At 46.5% G+C, this 19,763-nt stretch overlaps 1 protein-coding gene across 5 annotated transcripts in view; it reads right to left on the reverse strand.

Moving 5' to 3' along the window:
• Nucleotides 1-16,820, reverse strand: part of exoc4 (exocyst complex component 4) — a 111,764-nt gene extending 94,944 nt beyond the window's left edge. For all 5 annotated transcript variants that reach the window (XR_014126075.1, XM_035528011.2, XM_081723431.1 and 2 more), the window contains exons 1-6: nucleotides 16,720-16,820; nucleotides 14,362-14,551; nucleotides 13,127-13,321; nucleotides 9,410-9,603; nucleotides 7,009-7,109; nucleotides 4,154-4,391 (exon numbers count right to left, since the gene is read on the reverse strand). Coding sequence is in view for 4 of the 5 variants with exons in the window: in XM_035528011.2 (XP_035383904.1) it covers nucleotides 4,154-4,391; nucleotides 7,009-7,109; nucleotides 9,410-9,603; nucleotides 13,127-13,321; nucleotides 14,362-14,551; nucleotides 16,720-16,799 (998 nt within the window). In the remaining variant the exon portion in view is untranslated. The remainder of the gene's footprint in view (nucleotides 1-4,153; nucleotides 4,392-7,008; nucleotides 7,110-9,409; nucleotides 9,604-13,126; nucleotides 13,322-14,361; nucleotides 14,552-16,719) is intronic.
• Nucleotides 16,821-19,763: the final 2,943 nt, after the last annotated feature.

Consider the following 19,763-nt stretch of genomic DNA (forward strand, 5'->3'; position numbering starts at 1 on the left):
CCTGCTTCCAGTGGGTTTAAGAGTTAGGGTTAGTCCTGCTTCCAGTGGGTTTAAGGGTAAGGGTTAGTCCTGCTTCCAGTGGCTTAAGGGTTAGGGTTAGTCCTGCTTCTATTGGCTTTAAGGTTAAGGGTGAGGGTTAGTCCTGCTTCCAGTGGCTTTAAGGGTGAGGGTTAGTCCTGCTTCCAGTGGGTTTAAGAGTTAGGGTTAGTCCTGCTTCCAGTGGGTTTAAGGGTAAGGGTTAGTCCTGCTTCCAGTGGCTTTAAGGGTAAGGGTTAGTCCTGCTTCCAGTGGCTTTAAGGGTAAGGGTTAGTCCTGCTTCCAGTGGCTTTAAGGGTAAGGGTTAGTCCTGCTTCCAGTGGCTTTAAGGGTAAGGGTTAGTCCTGCTTCCAGTGGCTTTAAGGGTAAGGGTTAGTCCTGCTTCCAGTGGGTTTAAAGGTAAGGGTTAGTCCTGCTTCCAGTGGGTTTAAGGGTGAGGGTTAGTCCTGCTTCCAGTGGCTTTAAGGGTGAGGGTTAGTCCTGCTTCCAGTGGCTTTAAGGGTGAGGGTTAGTCCTGCTTCCAGTGGCTTTAAGGGTGAGGGTTAGTCCTGCTTCCAGTGGCTTTAAGGGTGAGGGTTAGTCCTGCTTCTATTGGCTTTAAGGGTAAGGGTGAGGGTTAGTCCTGCTTCTATTGGCTTTAAGGGTAAGGGTGAGGGTTAGTCCTGCTTCTATTGGCTTTAAGGGTAAGGGTGAGGGTTAGTCCTGCTTCTATTGGCTTTAAGGGTAAGGGTGAGGGTTAGTCCTGCTTCTATTGGCTTTAAGGGTAAGGGTGAGGGTTAGTCCTGCTTCCAGTGGCTTTAAGGGTAAGGGTGAGGGTTAGTCCTGCTTCCAGTGGCTTTAAGGGTGAGGGTTAGTCCTGCTTCCAGTGGCTTTAAGGGTGAGGGTTAGTCCTGCTTCCAGTGGCTTTAAGGGTGAGGGTTAGTCCTGCTTCCAGTGGCTTTAAGGGTGAGGGTTAGTCCTGCTTCCAGTGGCTTTAAGGGTGAGGGTTAGTCCTGCTTCCAGTGGCTTTAAGGGTGAGGGTTTGTCCTGCTTCCAGTGGCTTTAAGGGTGAGGGTTAGTCCTGCTTCCAGTGGCTTTAAGGGTAAGGGTTAGTCCTGCTTCCAGTGGCTTTAAGGGTTAGGGTTAGTCCTGCTTCCAGTGAGTTTAAGGGTTAGAGTTAGTCCTGCTTCCAGTGGCTTTAAGGGTAAGGGTTAGTCCTGCTTCCAGTGGCTTTAAAAGTAAGGGTTAGTCCTGCTTCCAGTGGCTTTAAGGGTAAGGGTTAGTCTTGCTTCTAGTGGGTTTAAGCCCTCTGTGTACCCAGACATAAGCTTGGCATGTAGCTTTGTATCACCCCCCCCCCCCCCACACACACACACACACACACACACACACACACACACACACAGCCTCACCAATTCATACACCAACACCAACTCACATCAGCATGCACACCAGGACAGTAATTTGGATCTGAGCATTTCTTGTTCAATTATTTAAATATTAACTTATTTTGAATTTCCAGAAAACTGAGGGTCATCGTTTTACAATAAGATGCAAAATTATTGAATCAGTCTGACAAATGAGTTCTCAACATCTTTCAAACTGAACTAAACTGTCTCAAGTATCCGAGTACAGCCACATTACTGTCATCCCTGAAAAATGTTCTGATAGTGAAGAACTAAGCCCAGCTCTGGAGGGTGAGGATAGCTGGAGCAGAGCTAAGGGAAGAAGGCCGCAGCACTGAACCTCCTGAATTACTGTGGACTGTTCCAATGAACATTTACATTTATGGCATTTAGCTGACGCTTTTATCCAAAGCGACTTACAATTATGACTGAGTACAATTTGAGCAATTGAGGGTTAAGGGCTTTGCTCAGGAGCCCAACAGTAGCAACTTGGCAGTGGTGGGGCTTGTACTTGACTTGTAATTGGAAGGTTGCTTGTTCCTTAACCACTGAGCTGCCACTGCCCTATGAACCACCTGAATTACTGCCGTGCTGTTACACCTCCAGCCACAATCCTCAGCTCTCCAGCAGTTCTCCAGTGCGTGACACGGTTTCCACATTTCCTCCTCGGCACTACAGCCTACATGCATTAGACACATCTGGTAAAATAATACAGGTCAATCTTTAATCATATCTCATCGAGGGTGTCCGGCGTGTTTTTAATCACAGCCTCAGTGTGCTGCCGTATAATCACAGAGCGGTACTTTCCGCCATTGTACAAGGACGGAAATGGCAGGGTAACTTTGTAAATTATGGTTTTTGTCAAAAACGCATGACACAGTAATGGCTGATCATTTCAAGTGATGTGAGCAAGTAATATTCTCTCCACACAGAATGAATGAATTCATCAAGCCTCTTGCTGAGACAGTGCCAGAGAACATTACGCAGAAGACAGCTTACAGTCTTCAGCACAACCAGAACACACATGCACACACACAGGAAAGAAGCACGTTCTCTATGCAAATGAAACCGATGCGTAAGGATGAATTAAAAGGGACATCTTACAGTACAGCAATGCGAGCACACGCGTGCACGCATGTACATACGCACCCGCACGCGAGTGCACGCATGTACGAACGCACGTGCACGCGCACTCTCCCACTCGCACACCGTGCTAAGTATTAGAAGCCAGGCACAGCCTAATCCTTCGAATTGCCACAGCAGTCACAAAAACCAACAAGAGTGCAATATCCAGCCCAAAGTTTGCAGATATTCGGGCTCAGAGTAACGAAACAATATGAGCCGAGCAAGTGTCATAACCCAGAGAAAAGCAGGGAACAGGAGAGCGGCGCTCGGCTCTCATAAGTGCCGTCGTTAGCGCGCTTTATCTTCCACTGCTTTTGTTTCTCCCCACCACCTCCGACACGCAGGGACACGCGGGCTGGGGTAGTTTCGTGGATCACACGTTCTCTAAATGAGGGCATTACGAACATGACGCGATAAAGGCGCGCATTGATCCCCCGCGGCTTAATGGAGAGGGAAAAAAACCACTCCAGTGTGCTGACACTTTTTACAGTGGCAAAGGCAAGTAATCGCCAGCTAAAAGAGGGAGACAGATAAAGCGGCTGTCATCAATACTCATCTCAGGTTCCTCGGCCGACTCCTGGGTAGTGATCAAACTACTGTGTAATACGCAACTCTAACGCCTGCAAGAGGTGGGCTGGAATTAAGTCTCCCTGCAGTTTCAGCGAGAAAGCAACAAATCTCAGGAGGCACGGAAAGTTTCCGCGCACGATCCGATTTGCACAGATTTGACGCGAACTTTTTTTTTTAATGGTCCCAGAAACCCAGCTGCACAACACGCGACAGATGGAGGCCGGCCAGGTCCGCATTAACGCGCCGCGGTTACGTTTCTCCGCGAGCTGTGGGCTCATTAGCATAAACAGACCACAGCTCAGCAATACTAATCGGAAAGGTTTCACGACCGCCGGGCCTCATTCCAGAGGTAAACACGGCACGCGTGAAGTGCACCGACGAACAGTGAAGCCCCACCTTTGCGAACAGTCTCATCGCTGACATGAAATGTCTGTCTTAGGCTTCGTTAGCTCACAGGACATTTTTAGAGGAAAAACACACGGCTTCGTTTTTATTGTAATGCTACATTAGCATAACGAGAGCGCAATGTCATTTCTCTTGTTTCTGGCCAGTCGTCCTCGAGGGTTATCAGATCTGCGCACATAAACTTGCAGCGCTCGGGTCAGAGTTCTGGGCATGTATGCAGAACGCATATATTAGGACTGTGTGTCCTTTGTCATCTGAGCCAGCGTGCGGTTAACCAATTACCCAGCCAGCCGTTAGCAGCGCTCTCCGTGTTATAAAGCAGGTAGCAAATTCAAAAGGAAAGGGTGACTTGCAGCTAATGGACTCCTCCATAATTGCTACCGGGTTGTTATGATGATGTCAAACATACTTATAGGAGTTTTTTTTTTTAACCATCTATTTTAAACGCTCAAAAATCTGTCTCGGCCGTATGCGGTTAAAGATAATTCCATAAACGATATGATCTTTCAACAATACCATCGCCACCCACCCGCTTTTATACGATTCCGTAACCGTATGAAATGTTACAAAAGCCAGGGTTTGGATTCAGCTCACAGTCGCTCGGCGTGTTTTCTTGTGTTTTCACTGCCCACCTCGGCTGGTTGTCCTGTCCCAGGACCTCCCCCCTCTGGTAGGCGTGGTCTGCGATCTGGGTGGTGGATCTTTTAAGGATCTGTTTGAGCTCTGGCTCCAGGCGTTCCATGATGCAGTTTATGGTCTCTGGGATCTTCTTCAGTTTGGCCAAACCCTTGATTAGGATGCCCATAAACTCAGGGCTGTTCTCTTCAGGGTCCACCTCCAAGTCCTCCTTCACCTCCTGCAGATCACGAACTGAACTCGTTCACACACACACACACACACACACACACACACACACACACACACACACACACACACACACACACACACACACACGCGCGCGCGCGCGCGCGCTGCAGTTAGTGCGGAAATGCAAAACGCAGACATGTTAAAACCTGCTACTATTAAACTAGACCATTGACTAATTATAATTATTTCATAAACTATACAATAATTATATATCCTATATTAGAATTATAATTATAACCATTGCTTAGATTAAATAATTTCACCATTACGAATAACAGTTTAATTATATCACAACGTACAATTTGGGTTTCGATTTCTTTTTTCTTTTCCCTTCATCCATCACTGCATGACAACGATCGACACCGAAACATGACGCCGCCCAAACGCGGAGCGGAGCTGAGCTTTAGGAAGGCGCTCGCGGCGTGCGACCCGTCTTCGCTACCTCCCCGCGCGCCTCACTCTCCATTAGGAGCGACGGCCCCGCGCGGTTCTAATCTCCGGACCACGTGCCTGCTAATTCCACTCAATCCGGCGAATGTTTATGGCAACTTAATGGACTTCGCTGACTGTAGCTTGCGCAATAATTACTACAATTATCACCAACAAATGAGGAGCATTGAGGCCATTAGACAAAATAGTGGGAGACAAAAAGAGAAGTCTGACATGAGGGAGTGAAAGCGTTTTTGGTGCCACCGTCCTATTAGCCTTGAAGTACCGCCAATACCAGTAATTGCACGCTTTTCACGGAACATGGAGAAAAGTGTAGTTAGCACAAGAATTACTTTGGCCTAGAGGTGTTTTCTACCTGCTCTAACAAACCTCCACCCCCCCCCCCCCCACCTCTATAATGAAAAGGACAATTAAAGTAGGAGTAATGGAACTAAAGCACATTCACTGCTGGATAGCAGCTGAGAGTGAGAAAAGAATAAAAAATTATTGGTGCTTCCTGAGGAAGTGCTTAGCAACCCTGAGTGCCGCGTTTCAGGTTCTAGAAGCCAGTTTGGAGGGGGAAGAGAAAAAAAAGAATACACATTTCAAAACAGACCAGAACAGAATAAGAGACCCTCACTTAGTGGTGCTGTGCAGCTACTTAAGTCTAGTAACAATCACTTCGGGGTCCCAGCAGAATCTGAACAAGGATCATGACAAAACATCTTTCAAAATAAAAATTATTTCACCTAAAAATTAATAAATAATTTTTTTTAAATTCCACAGGAAGTTTTTTAAAAAGAGTCTCATGAGAACCTGTGACTCAGCTGAAATTGCATTTACAGTGCATATCAGTGTATCACTCTTCAAAGTGATATCAGACACCTTCATGACTACAATTATGGTTCTCCACACACACATATAGCTCTAAAGAATGAGTCAGCAGGTTTCTTATGCAGCGAGCTCGGCACTCAAACGAACAACTCAATTAACTACCAATATTTCAACACACCTCTAGGTTTCTTATGCATTTGAGGACGCATGTGTTAACCTCTGCATTGGCAGATTGGCAGTCATATAACAAACAGGGAAGAGACACAATAAACTACTGTTGGTAAACAAAGACTAAAAAACACACACACACAGAGTTACAGCCGGCAAGGCCTCCAGACATTTCCCACGTGACAGATCCTCCATCGAGTGAGACAGAGGAAAATAACTGGTTAATAAGTCACCGAAATGAGCAATGCAATAATCTTGTGTGTGTGTGTGTAATGGCGTGGGTGTCTGAGCTGTGCGCTGAGGGAAGAGCAGCTGTGGGTGGGGTGGCGGGGGCCGTGAACACGGGCAGGGCCTCCCCTGAGGAACGGAGTCCACACCGGAGCAGGGGGCTAACGAGGCCCTCGCCCCAGCGCCGTGGTGACAGCTTGCCGTGATTAATAATGGAAGAACGGAGCTGTTCAACAGTCGTTATCGCGGTTATGGGAACACGATATGATGGTACAGTGATCGTAGATGGGGGGGGGGGGTAAACGCCACACACATGCAGATGCAAATATGTTAAGTGTTTGAGCGCGTCCGTGCATATGGAAATGTTTTCCCTGATGGAGGAGGCATAATGCGTGTGCGTGCGTGAACACATTTGTTTCAGTGACATTCATTTCAAGTTCTGCCTAGGGCTGCCAATGTAGTTTCTAATGACATGTTAGACATAATAACAGAGGCATACTAATGTCCTAGTTTTCCATTGTCATTATTTAATTATCTGTAGCACTGCAGTTAAAACCACTCCCTGAGTAGGACGCACACTGAGACACTGCTCCAGACTCTGTTACTGCCAAATATTCTTGCTCGTTAACATTATCCAGGGACCGCGACAGAAATCTGTTACATTTTGGCCCTAAAAAAGCAGGCTGAAACAGCTGGGAACACCTCCCACTAAAGGTTACCGAACGTCCCTAAGGATAACGGCTGCACGTGCTCGCTCGCGCGAAGGCGAAAATCGGACAGGAAGCGGGAAACGGCACTCCAGCTGTGTGAGACGCTGGAGTGCTTCCCTGGCCATGGAGAAGATAGACATTTGTTCCGACCGGCTGTGAACGACGGAGCCAAAACTGCGCGCCTTCACAAGCCGTTTCCAGAAAAGCCGACGTCCTCTGTCCCCTTATTAGTAAGTGTCATTAGCGCTTACTGCTGGAAGCTCCTGGCGTGCTGAACTGAGACGTCTCGGCGAGCTTGCGCGGCGTGGACAGGCTGCTCGTGTCCAGCACGGAGGAGTCTTTCGAAGTGGACCTGAAGGACAAAGCAGGCACAGTGACGAGAGCAGGTGTGTTAACAACTTTAGAAATGCAGCCATATGACTAACAAGGACAAGAATGGAAAAAAAAAAAAGCTAACTCAACTTCTCAGGAAAAGTTTGAAGGGTTTTTTTTTAGATGGCACACAGTGTTCAGTTGAACCGAACAGATTTTTAAAAGATGTCTAGGATTTCTTACAGAGAAAACAAGGTGAAATACTCCTGGATTTGTATCGAAATAGGGGCACGAATAAATAAATAAATAAGGCAGGCAGGCAGGCAGCCCTGCCGCCACTCTATGACCCTGTCTAATAAATCACTTTGCTTCATGAAAGCCGCAAGCAGTAATTGCAGGGCGGCGAACGCCGTAGTAGCAGAATGAAACCCACTGTCGCATTCCTGAGATCAAAAACAGCAGCACAACAACACACTTTAGCGCCGCGGGGTCACCGACCCGCATTAGCCTAATGCGCTACACCGTGGCGACTTGGCTAATACAAAAGAATTAGCATTGCAGCAATGCTCGTCCATACTTCTCACTAAGGGGGTGTTTTTTTTGGGGGGGGGGGGGGGGTGTAACCCCCGGAGACTGCTGTGAAGCTGGCTGGAAGACCAAAAAAAAAAAAAAAAAAAAAAAAAAAAAAAAAAAAAAAAAAAAACTCTGTGACGATTCCTCTCGTTCTCCCCAGTACGGCTGTGGGTGAATTTATCCGTGTTTGCGGTAAACGTGGGGATGGATACCCATCAGCGTGGCCCTGGGGGTAGAACTGGGCAGACAGCAGCAGTGGAGGAGGACAGGAGGGGAGGAGAGGAGAGGGGAGGCAGGAACTCTGGAAGAGTGTTGGGCAGCGTTTACTCAGTGTTTAAGGGGTTGATGATCACTCAAAGGTGTGAACGGAGCTCATAATGGGGAACAACCGCCGTTAGCATCGCAACAACCACTCACAATCTGGATGGCTTTATGGGAAAGTAGTCCCATGGGACTCTCAGGGATAGTTTTTAGGTTTACCTACTGACAATATATTAATATTCGGTATCAGTGCTGAACTTTGTTGATATGCAATAACGCTCTGTGCAACGCCCTATTAATGCAGGAGGAGGGGCTATGCAAATGAGCCGATTAACAACACAAGACATCAACGCTCCCTCCTGCCGACGATCTCAGACAGTGCACATCAGCCTCTCTGAGGTTGTCACCACTGTGTTTCTAAGCACGACAATCGCCATACTGAGTAAAATCATCTCAATTTAATATTTTTTTCTCAATATCACAGAGCACTATTCAGCGCATATGCCATTTTACCAAATGCTTGTTGTCAATGCAACCTCTCAGGTCTACAGACCTGAATCAGCTCCTGATTGGTGCTTCAACTGTAAACTACAAACAGGTTTTTGGCGGTATGACACTCTCCCTCGTCTCGGGGATGGTGAATGACTAATTTCGTCTTATTTGGGATGTTTTGCCGTTCCAAACATGCAAAACTAATCAGATGCACTAGGTGGTGCGTCTGACACAAGCTCTGCACCTTCTCTGAGCCAAGCACTGGAGTGTGGCATCCATATGGTGGCACATGTTAATGACTGACACAGCATCACCATGAACCAATCACAGCAGACGATTTGGCTACGCTGAAGATAAGCGACATTTGGAGTATAAGCGTCATAAAGCAACTGATCTGTTGCTTACATCAGTTTCTCGATCTAAAGAAAGTCTGGAGTCTTGGGGGGCCTGAACACCTGAAAAGTCCTGTTTTACAAGCAAAGGGAACGTTTTCTTAAAAAAAAAAAAATGTAATTAGTGCCTTATAACACTGTAAATATTAGTACAATAAAAGTTGTTGTTTAAATACTGAAGCATGGAGAGATACGTTAGGACTTGGCTGATATAAAGTTGGTTTATCTATCACTAACTACCTCTTAAATCATGCAGCCACACAACGCACCTGTCTAGCTAGTCTTAAGGTCTTAATCGAGAGTAATATCCGTGGTACACCACAGTTATATTTCTGTAATATAATGTTTTACAGCAGAAGCGTAAACAACTACACGCAGGAAAATAGTTTATTCCAGGTGAACCACAACCACGGCTACTTACACACCGAACCACAACTTCCCTGAGGTGCAGAGCAAGTGTCTCAACTGTAACAAACTGTTGAGTGCAAACTACAACCTGGCAACCATTACAGAATAATGCTGTAACACTAGAGATTCAGTAAACAGTCCATGTCCAAACCACATCCTACAAACTACAAACTCCGTGCCCAGACTACAAACTCCGTGCCCAGACCCAACTGACCCTCTGAGGCGAGCCTTGTCTTTGTCCTGTGGGCGGTGTCCCACGCGGCTGGTGGAGCGGATGTAGAGGTGCCGGTGGAGTTCGTCAATCAGCACCAGGTGGATGTTGAGTTTCTTACTGTGCAACTCCAGACGCAGGTCACTCAGACCCTCCACCTGCAGCAGGGGGCCCTCCAGAGAGCCCACCGCGGACACCTGCACACAGTATGGCACACCTGAGAACACACACCAACATCACCCCCGACACGTTTCTGTTTGTTGGTTGCTGTCCTGAGCAATGAAGAATCCACGTTGTTGAATCGTAAAGGAATCACAAAAACAAACCACCACAATGCACACGGAGAAATAAAGACTTATAAAGTAACTATATTCCAGCAGTATAAAGCTGAATTATTATGACTGGGATTCCACTTGGACTCACCGTCCAACTACACAGACATATTTAAAATTAATCGCTCCAATAAGACTCGAGCCTAGTGGTGCAAATACAAAGAAATAGTTTCCCACTAACTGTACTGAAGTGTACAAGCAGCAGGGTAATGTAGCTCACCTGGTAGAACAGGTAAGTGCCTGGTGCTGGGATTATCAAGGCCATGAGTTTGAGCCCCACATACTGTCATGCTGAAGATTATTTAAATCACTCTGGATTAGAGCATCCGCCAAACGCTACAAATGTTAAAGAATTTTGCCCGTGGGTATACATCTGTATGCATCTCCTTACAAACTTTTTTTAAATAATTTTTTAAGAATGGTGTATTGCTTTGAGTCTGAGCAGCTGTAACAACACCAGAATATATTCCTTATCCTTGAAAGGAAACCTGATTTTAAGATACTGTTTATTAAAGATGTTAATTTTAATGACCTAAGGTTAGCCACATTTTATTTTTATTTATATATATATATATATATATATATATATTTATTTCTGTGTGTGTGTGTGTGTGTGTGTGTGTGTGTGTGTGTGTGTGTGTGTGTGTGTGTGTGTGTGTGTATTTTGGCCACTGCCTGGCCAAAAAAAAAGGTCACACACTAATAAATGTCACATTTATTTCTGTCCAGAGTGGCATTAATTTTTCCCCAAGATCTTGTATTGATGATGAGAGATTTGCATCACTGCACAAAGGGAAGAAAAAAATCCATTGATAGAATAACCTGGTCGTTCAGTATATTCAGGTAGTCAGCTGACCTCATTCTTTGGGCACATAACATTGCTGAACCAAGACCTGACCAACTGCAGCAACCCCAGATCATAGCACTGCCCCCACAGGTTTGTACGGTAGGCACTAGGCATGATGGGTGCATCACTTCAGCTGCCTCTCTTACCCTGATGCGTCCATCACTCTGGAACAGGGTAGATCTGGACTCATCAGACCACATGACCTTCTTGCATTGCTCCAGAGTCCAATCTTTATGCTCCCTAGCAAATTGAAGCTGTTTTTGCCAGTTAGCTTCACTGACAAGTGGTTTTCTTAAGGCTACACAGCTGTTTAGACCCAATCCCTTGAGTTCCCTTCACATTGTGCGTGTGGAAATGCTCTTACTTTCACTATTAAACATATCCCTGAGTTCTACTGTTGTTTTTCTACGATTTGATTTTGCCACACGTTTAGGTGATCGACCATCACTGAAGACTTTTTTGCGACCACATTCCTTCCTCGAAGATGATGTTTCCCCACTGTCCTTCCACTTCTTATGCCAATAATTTGACCCTTCTGAAACAGATTAACATCTTTTCCACGACCACAGGATGTGTCTTTCGACATGGTTGTTTAACAAATGAGAAGCTACTCACTGCATCAGTTAAATCCAGGTGGTGACCTTTCTTTTGGCCAGGCAGTATGTGTCTGTCTGACACACACACATAAGCCAATTAAACACATGCAGACCTACAAGAACTACCACACACAGGCAGTAAACAGACAAATCGATGCACTTACACAAAGCTATAGTTGATAAAGTAGGCATAAAGTATTTAAACAAATCTGTGAGCAACCATGATGCGACCTGGTACCAGAGGTGAGACCCAGCAGGCCGGAGTCTGAGACCCATTACATCAGTACAGTACGTGCCAAACGCAGCTCAAATCAGGTAAGTACATGGACCAGATCCGTTTCCTTATTCAGCAACTCACTCTCCACCTGCATGCCCCAATCTCCATCACTCCCTCTGTTTTCCTCCTCTTTTTCCCGTTCCTGCTGTCTCTGTCTCTCCTTTCATTTAACATCAAAGTTATTGCAAGTTTGCATTTTAATCTCTGCCAGTAAATACAGGGATAAAAAAAAAAAAAAGAATTTTATTGGAAACTAAATGGTCAAATGGCAGCGTTGTGGAGGGGCATCACCCTTGACAGCTGAGGTAGGGGGCACAACAGAGGTCAGGCCCGAACCTGCAGACTAAAGAGGAGTTAATTGAACTGCAGCCAGTACTGCTCTCCTGCAAAAACTCCCACTACCTCGCTATTGTGCTTCCTGACCGGAGGACCGCTGGACACAGAGAGCTTGAACCAGCCTACTGCAAGCTCTGACCAGCTGGGCGTTCATAGTGCTGTCAGAAAGGTCAGCTGGAGATTCCTGGGAGACTCCACGGAGACTCGCTTGGAGTGACGCATTCTCCGAGTGTGTCTCGGAGCGGAACCTGGAGCTCTGGGGACCGCAGCCGGGTTATTACAGCAACGCTACTGTCCCTTTAAAAACAGGTTCTTTTGTTATTAACTTGGTATAAGTTGCTCTGTAACATTCAGTACGTTCAGTGTTTGTAACTTCTGTCACTTGAGCTTTTCAGAAAGGTGAAGAACGCGGCCAGACTGCGAGAACTCTAACGAGGCTTCTCCACACTCAGCTGAGAGGATCAGTGGAAAGTGCGCACACGCGTGCTAATGTAGGAGAGAATTCCTACTGCACTTTATATAGATCCAAACAGCATGACAGACAGGGAGGGGAGGGGAGAAAATAAAGGAGAGAAGAGGAGAAGTTGTGAAGGCGGGGAGACCTCAGCATGGCAGATGCGTGAGGTAATAAGTGACATCCTGTGTGGAGGCCTCACACCAGGGAGCCTGACCAGAGTGGCGCGCAGGACACCGCCTGCTTCCACAGTGTTGCTATGACAGACCTGCAAATTGAAACACTGTGTATGCAGTAATTGACACTGGCAGTCCCACCTGAGTCTACACTGTCACAGGACCGGGGGGGGGGGGCTTCCCCAGCAGAGAACGGAAGATATCCAGGCAGAGAGAGAGAGAGAGAGAGAGAGAGAGGGAGGGAGGGAGGGAGGAGGTAAGCTGCTAATTGCCCGTGTCTGGCAGGGCGAGGGTTGGGAAACAGTGAAGGAGAGTACAGGAACTACATGACATGCTGCAGGAGCCCCACAGAGGCACTGTTGCAAACACACACCAGACTAAATGCTTGCTTCTTCAGCACTGCTCCTGGTCTTTGAGGAAGTTTAGGATGAGGTGTAGCTGACTAGTGAGAAATCTCGTAGTAGTCTTCCAACTTTAGTGTTAATACACTTTAAGGATTAACTTACATTTACATTGAAATGGACATCTGTGTGTAAGAACCAGTTAAACTCCCATTATCCTTGGTGCTCAACACAAACACAGGCTCTCTCTCTCTCTCTCCCTCCCTCACACACACACACACACACACACACACACACACACACACACACACACACACACACACACACACACACACACACACACACACACACACACACTCACCAGCATGTCGGTGGCCTGCAAGTAGTGTTTGCTAGCCATGCTAGCCTCCAGTTTCTGCGGGACCTGTTTGATGTTCTCGATCTCGTCCAGGAGGTTGAGGACGTGCTTGTGCTCAATGCCCTCGATCCACAGCTTCCTGAGCTCATCCCGCTTACAGTGCAGCAGCATCTTACAGGACAGCAGGTTCTCCTTAACCTTAGAGCACAGTGCCAACCCAGCAGTCAGGAACAGCTCAGAACTAAGACCTCAGAACAACACGCCCATCTGGGCTGATGGGGTACAAGCTAGCTTGGGCGCTACAACGCTAACTGTCCCCCACCTACAATTCTGTCTAAGCAGCTTTTGAATATTTTGGGGAAACGTTCTTTGTATTACAGTTATATTTACTGTCACTGATATTTTATTACATTTCACAAAGTTTAAGGGATTTTACTGTGATATGTTTATGTGAATCATAAACACACCCATGGAACATTAACAAGGGGCAAAAATCAACTCAAAAAAAATCAAAAAAGGACATTACTGTTGCCAAAGCTTCTGCAACCAACTTATGTAGAAAAGGTCAAAGTATTTTGTTTTTGCATATAATGTGTATTTAATATGATTTATATACATGTTAAATATATAGACACACACGTAAACTGAGGCACACATGCAAACAAAAACATTCTTCACTTAAACACCTTTACAGATCACCCCAATAAGGTGGGACATTTACAAATAATGTGTAAATGAGAGGAATGAGTGATATCTGCTCCCTCGGCATCTCTCATCAAGAACATTAACCACAGAACATGTCGAGCTTTCAGCCTTTCCTTAATTTCTCTAGAGTGTGTGCGTGCGTGTGTGTGTGTCTCATTGAAGACATTGCTGATGAGAAGACAGTTGTGACACCCCAAAAACAGCCGAGGGCTTCAGGGATGACCCATCAGCCCACCCGAAGTGCTGTGATGCCGCTCCGACTGGGACGCGTGTTACACAATGCAGTCGTGGAAAAACTGTTGATTTTCAATACAGGACTTTCAATGCAGGATTTTCCATACAGGACAGTCTATTACATTCAGCACCACTCTCTCCTGTCTTCTTCCCTCTCCACCCACAAACACGTACGCGCGGGTCAGTATTTGGGAATATGCGAGTACACTGAGGCATGGTAGTGCATTTATATGATTTTTCAGTGTGTGCGTGTGCCGGTGCGTGCGCATGCGCACGTCTGTGCGCACCCATGCCCTCACCTGTTTGATCTTATTACGAGAACTCGTGATTCTTTCCGTGATGCTCTGGTAGGTCCGGATGGCGGTGGTCAGTTCAGTGTAGTGCTGGACTATGAGCTCGTCCAAATCTCGGTCGCATTTCTCGTACGCCTCCTCCAGGCGACTCTTTTCTGTCTCCCTGTCCTGCACATCATCGCTGGTCGACAGAGTCCTGTGGGACGACAACGCAGGACGTTTGGAGCACGTCAGATCGGCCCAGAATGGCTTTGAAGAAGAGGAGTTAAAACAAAACCCAGACCACAGCACGCGTCACGTCACACGTGGTGTGACTCTAAAACAGTGCTGGCAGCTCCTCACACATGGATGTGCCGCTTGTTCCAAGTCGATTTTTACAGTTTCTCATTTACAATGATTAAGTGCTACTGTCTAGACGACTTCAGTATTGTTCAAACATTCAACAAGTGCAAGACGTTTCTGTAAGGCATTTCTGGACTCGTATTCACTCATATCAATTATTATGCGGCTGGCATTTGGAAAGCTGCGGTTGACTTTAGGCAACATACTTTTAATTGGCCCGTCCGTTTCATGCGAAGAAAACTCGTCCACTAACTCAGACAACGACTGGGGACAACGGCCACTCAACAATTCCCAGGTGGCCGAACGCCAAGGACAACGGCAGAACTCAAAGAAGCTGTCCTGATTCCTCTCCACTGCAGCTCATGACAAAGCAAAGGCAACCAGAGCACAGCCTCCCCACAGAGCTCATTACAGCCTCCACACTCCCCCAGTCTGCCTCTCCGTCAGGGGGGCGTCAGTGTAAGAAGGCTCCCTTCCCCGGACTTGATTGTCACTGCTAAAAAAGGTGTGTGTGTGTGTGTGGGCGGGCGGGCGGATGGGAAAGGTGACGAGAGAGCCTGGACTATGCAAACGCTGTGTTTTTCAAGGTTAGATTACAAGGATATTCATCACGTTACAGCTACGATGAAAGGACTTGCTCTGCAGTGCCGTAGGCGCACTCTGTCCTGGGAAAGACGGAGCATACCAATGGTGACCTGGAGGTAACCTTAGCCCAAATGATCAACAGCACGGACAAAGCCAGGCTCGAAACATAACGTCTAGCGCCATGGGTGTTGTTCTGCGGGCTACACAAATGATGACCCTTTGCTGGAGTTCACGGCCTCAGTGCTGAGTTTGTGCTTTTTTTTCCCTTCCCTCCTCTACGTACTACAGTAAAAGTGCATCTTTTGTCTTTCTGTACTCCTCCCTTAATATAATCATCTCATAGGCCTTCAATCATCTCCTCATGTGATCTCCTGTGGAAGGTCAGAGAGCCACAGAAGGAAACCGCTGAATTGTAATGGCCACCTGAGTGATCCTTTGGCTGGACCGTTTGCTTACAGTGCAGTTTGGTTTTTTTTCTGCCCCTCATGCTGTCACCTGTGGACCACACTTGGACCACAAACAGCGCCAAAAGTTCAAACGGCAGCTATTACCTTCATGACTTTATTCAGCAACTGTTCACCTAAAATGAAAAGTACAAATGTTGGCTTTGGTCAGCGAAAGGAGTCCGACAGCGGCGGTTTTGGCTACTGTTCATTCACAGATGAGCCATCTACTGGGTTTTCAGGGACAGCCCTGCCCCATGATGAACGCTTGGTCAGATCAAATGGAAAACTCGCTAGTTAACCGATATTCCAGTAATACGACAAGGAACACGTTACGAGAGGCTGAAAAAGACTTTCTCTCTCGAGATAAAATAAAATTACATTTCAATAAAGACAGAAGGCAAAGGCAACACATTTGATGTCTTAAATGATTGAACGCAACAAAATCGCGCTGGCTAATTATACACTAACACTTATTTATATATATATATATATATATATATATATATATACACACACACACACACACACACATACACACACACATACACATACATATACATATACATATACATGCACACATACATACATACATACATACATACATACACACTATATATATAATAAATAAGTGAATGAATGAGAGAGACTATATATACAGATATAGATGTAGAAAATGCGATAAATGCCACATTGAACAGTCGAGTTCTATGAGCTCCAGTTTATTACCACGTATTTGCTGTGCACAGACTTGAACATGGCATGAAAAAACTAAACTAAACTAAACTAGCGCTACCTGGCCTGAGCTGAGCCGTCACACGCCAGGATGTCTGCGGCCTCACCTAAGATAAGCTAAGCTAAGATAAGCTAGCTGTTATGGTCTTTGCTTTGTTTTTGCATGCCGTTATCATCAACTCTCCTAAAGGGCCAGCAGGAAACAAATACCACGGAATTGAAAATAATACATTAACTTAACTTAAAATCCCCATCTTACCGTATAACAGAGATTAACAAGCCAGACGGGTCTTTGCTCTTGGAGACTGCGCTCCTATATCGGCCCGTGTCAGCCGCCATGTTCCCGCTACTGCTCCCTCAGGCGCGCGAGGGAGGGAGTGGGCTAGGCCAATCAGAACGCGCGGTGTTACAGGGTGGGTGCGGAGAGCAGAGCCTTCATGGGAAATGAAGTATTTCACCTGGTGCTGTCTAACGGCTTCTGTAGCAGTTTTGTTTTTTGTCTTTATTTAAACTATTATATATATATATATATATATATATATATATATATATATATATATATATATATATATATATATATATATATATATATATATATATATATATATATATATTTTTTTTTTTTTTATACATATATATATATAGTCACAGAACGCTCTCCCCCAGCACGAGTCACGTGGTATGGCCTGCCGCGTGCATGGGGGTTCACCAGTTTGTAGCCACACCCTCCGTGATGGCACACACCTGTACAGCGGTTGATGTTAAGTGTTTGTCTGTCTATTTAAAGCCCCTGTGTGGGCTTCGTCGTTGGTCATTGTTACTGTGATCGTGTGTGTGATATGTCATTGTTCCTGTCTACACTGGTCGTTGTTATGTGTGAGTGCCGCAAGTGTCATCAATGTTCTATGTCGTTAAACGTCTCACTAAATCGAGGGAGATGATTCAGACAGAGGTCCACAATGAGGGTAAAACATTTATAAACATGAGCTTAATCAACCATTAGCATGAACCCCCCCTCCAACCAAGGGTTCAAGTTTCTGAAGCCTGCAGGTGTGTGTTGTTTATACTGCAGTTACTGTCCCAGTCTGGCCAAGTCTGTCAGCCTCTCTGGCCAGCACAAGTTCTGTGGGGGGCCCCAGTTCTTGTCGCTTGATGCCCCAACAGTCTGTCCGGCCTCCTGGCTGGTCACAGCGTCTCTTTCACTGGGCCGGTACAGGGCGAGTTGGTCCCGGAAAACCCTCTCTCCTGGATACTCCTTTACCTCCCATAGGCTCTCCCAGGCTGACTGGAGCTTGGCACAGTGAGTCTCCCTGCAGTGTGGGTTAAACAGCCACAGCCGTGCTCCTGGCGACAGTGGCTTCCTCCGGAAGCCTGTGTTATAAGCTCTTCTCTGGTGATCACAGACGTTTCCCTGGCAACGTCTGGTGAGCTGTTGAACGCTGTGGATGCGGCGTCCCTCAGCACAGCCCGATCTGGGCACGCTGTCCTCCCCGAAGCCGTCACTTTGTAGATGGAGTGGTGTAGTTCCAGTCCCTTGAAATTCCAGCCAGGGCATTTCCTAAAATAACCCAGGGCCACGAGGACAGAGGTTCCTGGCACCTCTTCCTGGGCACGCAGGAGCAGAGAGTGAAGCAGCGTGCGTGTGTACATACCCGCCCGAGGCCGAGGTCACCGGGCGTGATGACAACAGCAGTGCTCCTCTCAGCCGCCTCCCCTCTCTGACCCCCGTTGTGACCTGGCCTCTGCACTCTCTGACCCCCCTTGTGACCTGGCCTCTGCGCTCTCTGACCCCCCTTGTGACCTGGCCTCTGCGCTCTCTGACCCCCCTTGTGACCTGGCCTCTGCGCTCTCTGACCCCCCTTGTGACCTGGCCTCTGCGCTCTCTGACCCCCCTTGTGACCTGACCTCTGCGCTCTCTGACCCCCCTTGTGACCTGGCCTCTGCGCTCTCTGACCCCCCTTGTGACCTGGCCTCTGCGCTCTCTGACCCCCACCAGCCTAGGCAGTAAAGTGCAGCCAGTGCTCACCGCAGTGGCACAGGTAGAGATGACGTATCCCTGCTACGTCAGGCAACACCCCCTCCATGTCACACAGTCCACAACTCCCTGTCCCTTGTCCCGCACCTGTGGGAGGATGACGCAGATCACATAGTCACTGGCGTCTGTGAGCACAGTGAACTCCGGGAAACAGGAAACATCAGCTCTGGTGCGTGCAATTGCTCACGATCTCCACCCTTCTCAACCTCGTCACCAAATTGGAACACGGCCCCGTTTTCTGTGTGCCGCTCAACCAAACAGTCAAACAGGGCCGGCGCGTTACAGGGAGTTGTTGCTACCTGTGAACACCTGCTCCGCAGATCTGTCAAGCTGGACTCAATTAAACTTAACTACAGTGTCTTGGATGCATTCATTGATAATGTTCAAAAGCCTCACTCTCAGTATATTTGCCATTTTAACCAAAATTGCCTTAAATTCTACCTTTAATGTTTTCTTAAGGTAAGTGGTCATACACCCTTACATGGTCCCTTAAGTAAACTGTTAAGTTGCATAAAGTTCCATAAAAAAAGTTGCATAACAAACTCTCCCCTTAAAATTAAAATCAGTTGATTAACACAGGCCTGTCAAAGCATTTTACATATTTGAATACTCATGTAGACCACATCTGAGCTATACCTAGCGAACTAGTGGTCTACTTTACTGAATGCTGGTCAGTACAGTTGACTCTGCTCCAGTGATGTGCCAGCTCTGTGGTACCTGGCCGATCGTCTGGGGTTGAATCCCCTCCTGTCAAGAAACAGCTGTGGAGCTACAAATTTAGCAATTTTATTTCTCCTTATTTCACCATTAGTTAATGACAAGGCATAGCTGTCACTGCTAAATCATTTATTGTCTTGTTCTCCTTATTTTTCATTTTGATTTTTTTTTTTTTTTTTTTTTTAATTCCCTTGAAAACTGGACCCTCAAAAGTGAAATCCTCATGATAAAAAGCCTTGTGGTGTTTTGCTAGTCACAGTTTCTTCAGTTAATGTGAGGAGGCTGCCATGGAAACAGTGGAACGTTACTGCCACCAAACCTCATTTGAGGGTTTTATCTAGCACCCTTGTGTAATTCCCCTGGTTAAGGGAAAACACTCCACTGAGGTTTCTATTCAGGAACAACACGCAAGATGTTTTATGCACTCTCAGAACTTTAAAACTCCACGGTACGAATGTTATGATTTAAACATCGACTTTTTCATATAGAAACTGGTTCCGCCTCCTAGAACTTCAGATACTCTGGCCGATATGTCCTGTTTCTCTAAAAAC

Source organism: Electrophorus electricus, chromosome 11, assembly GCF_041902795.1.
Source record: "Electrophorus electricus isolate QZ-2024a chromosome 11, ASM4190279v1, whole genome shotgun sequence".
Taxonomy (NCBI): domain Eukaryota; kingdom Metazoa; phylum Chordata; class Actinopteri; order Gymnotiformes; family Gymnotidae; genus Electrophorus; species Electrophorus electricus.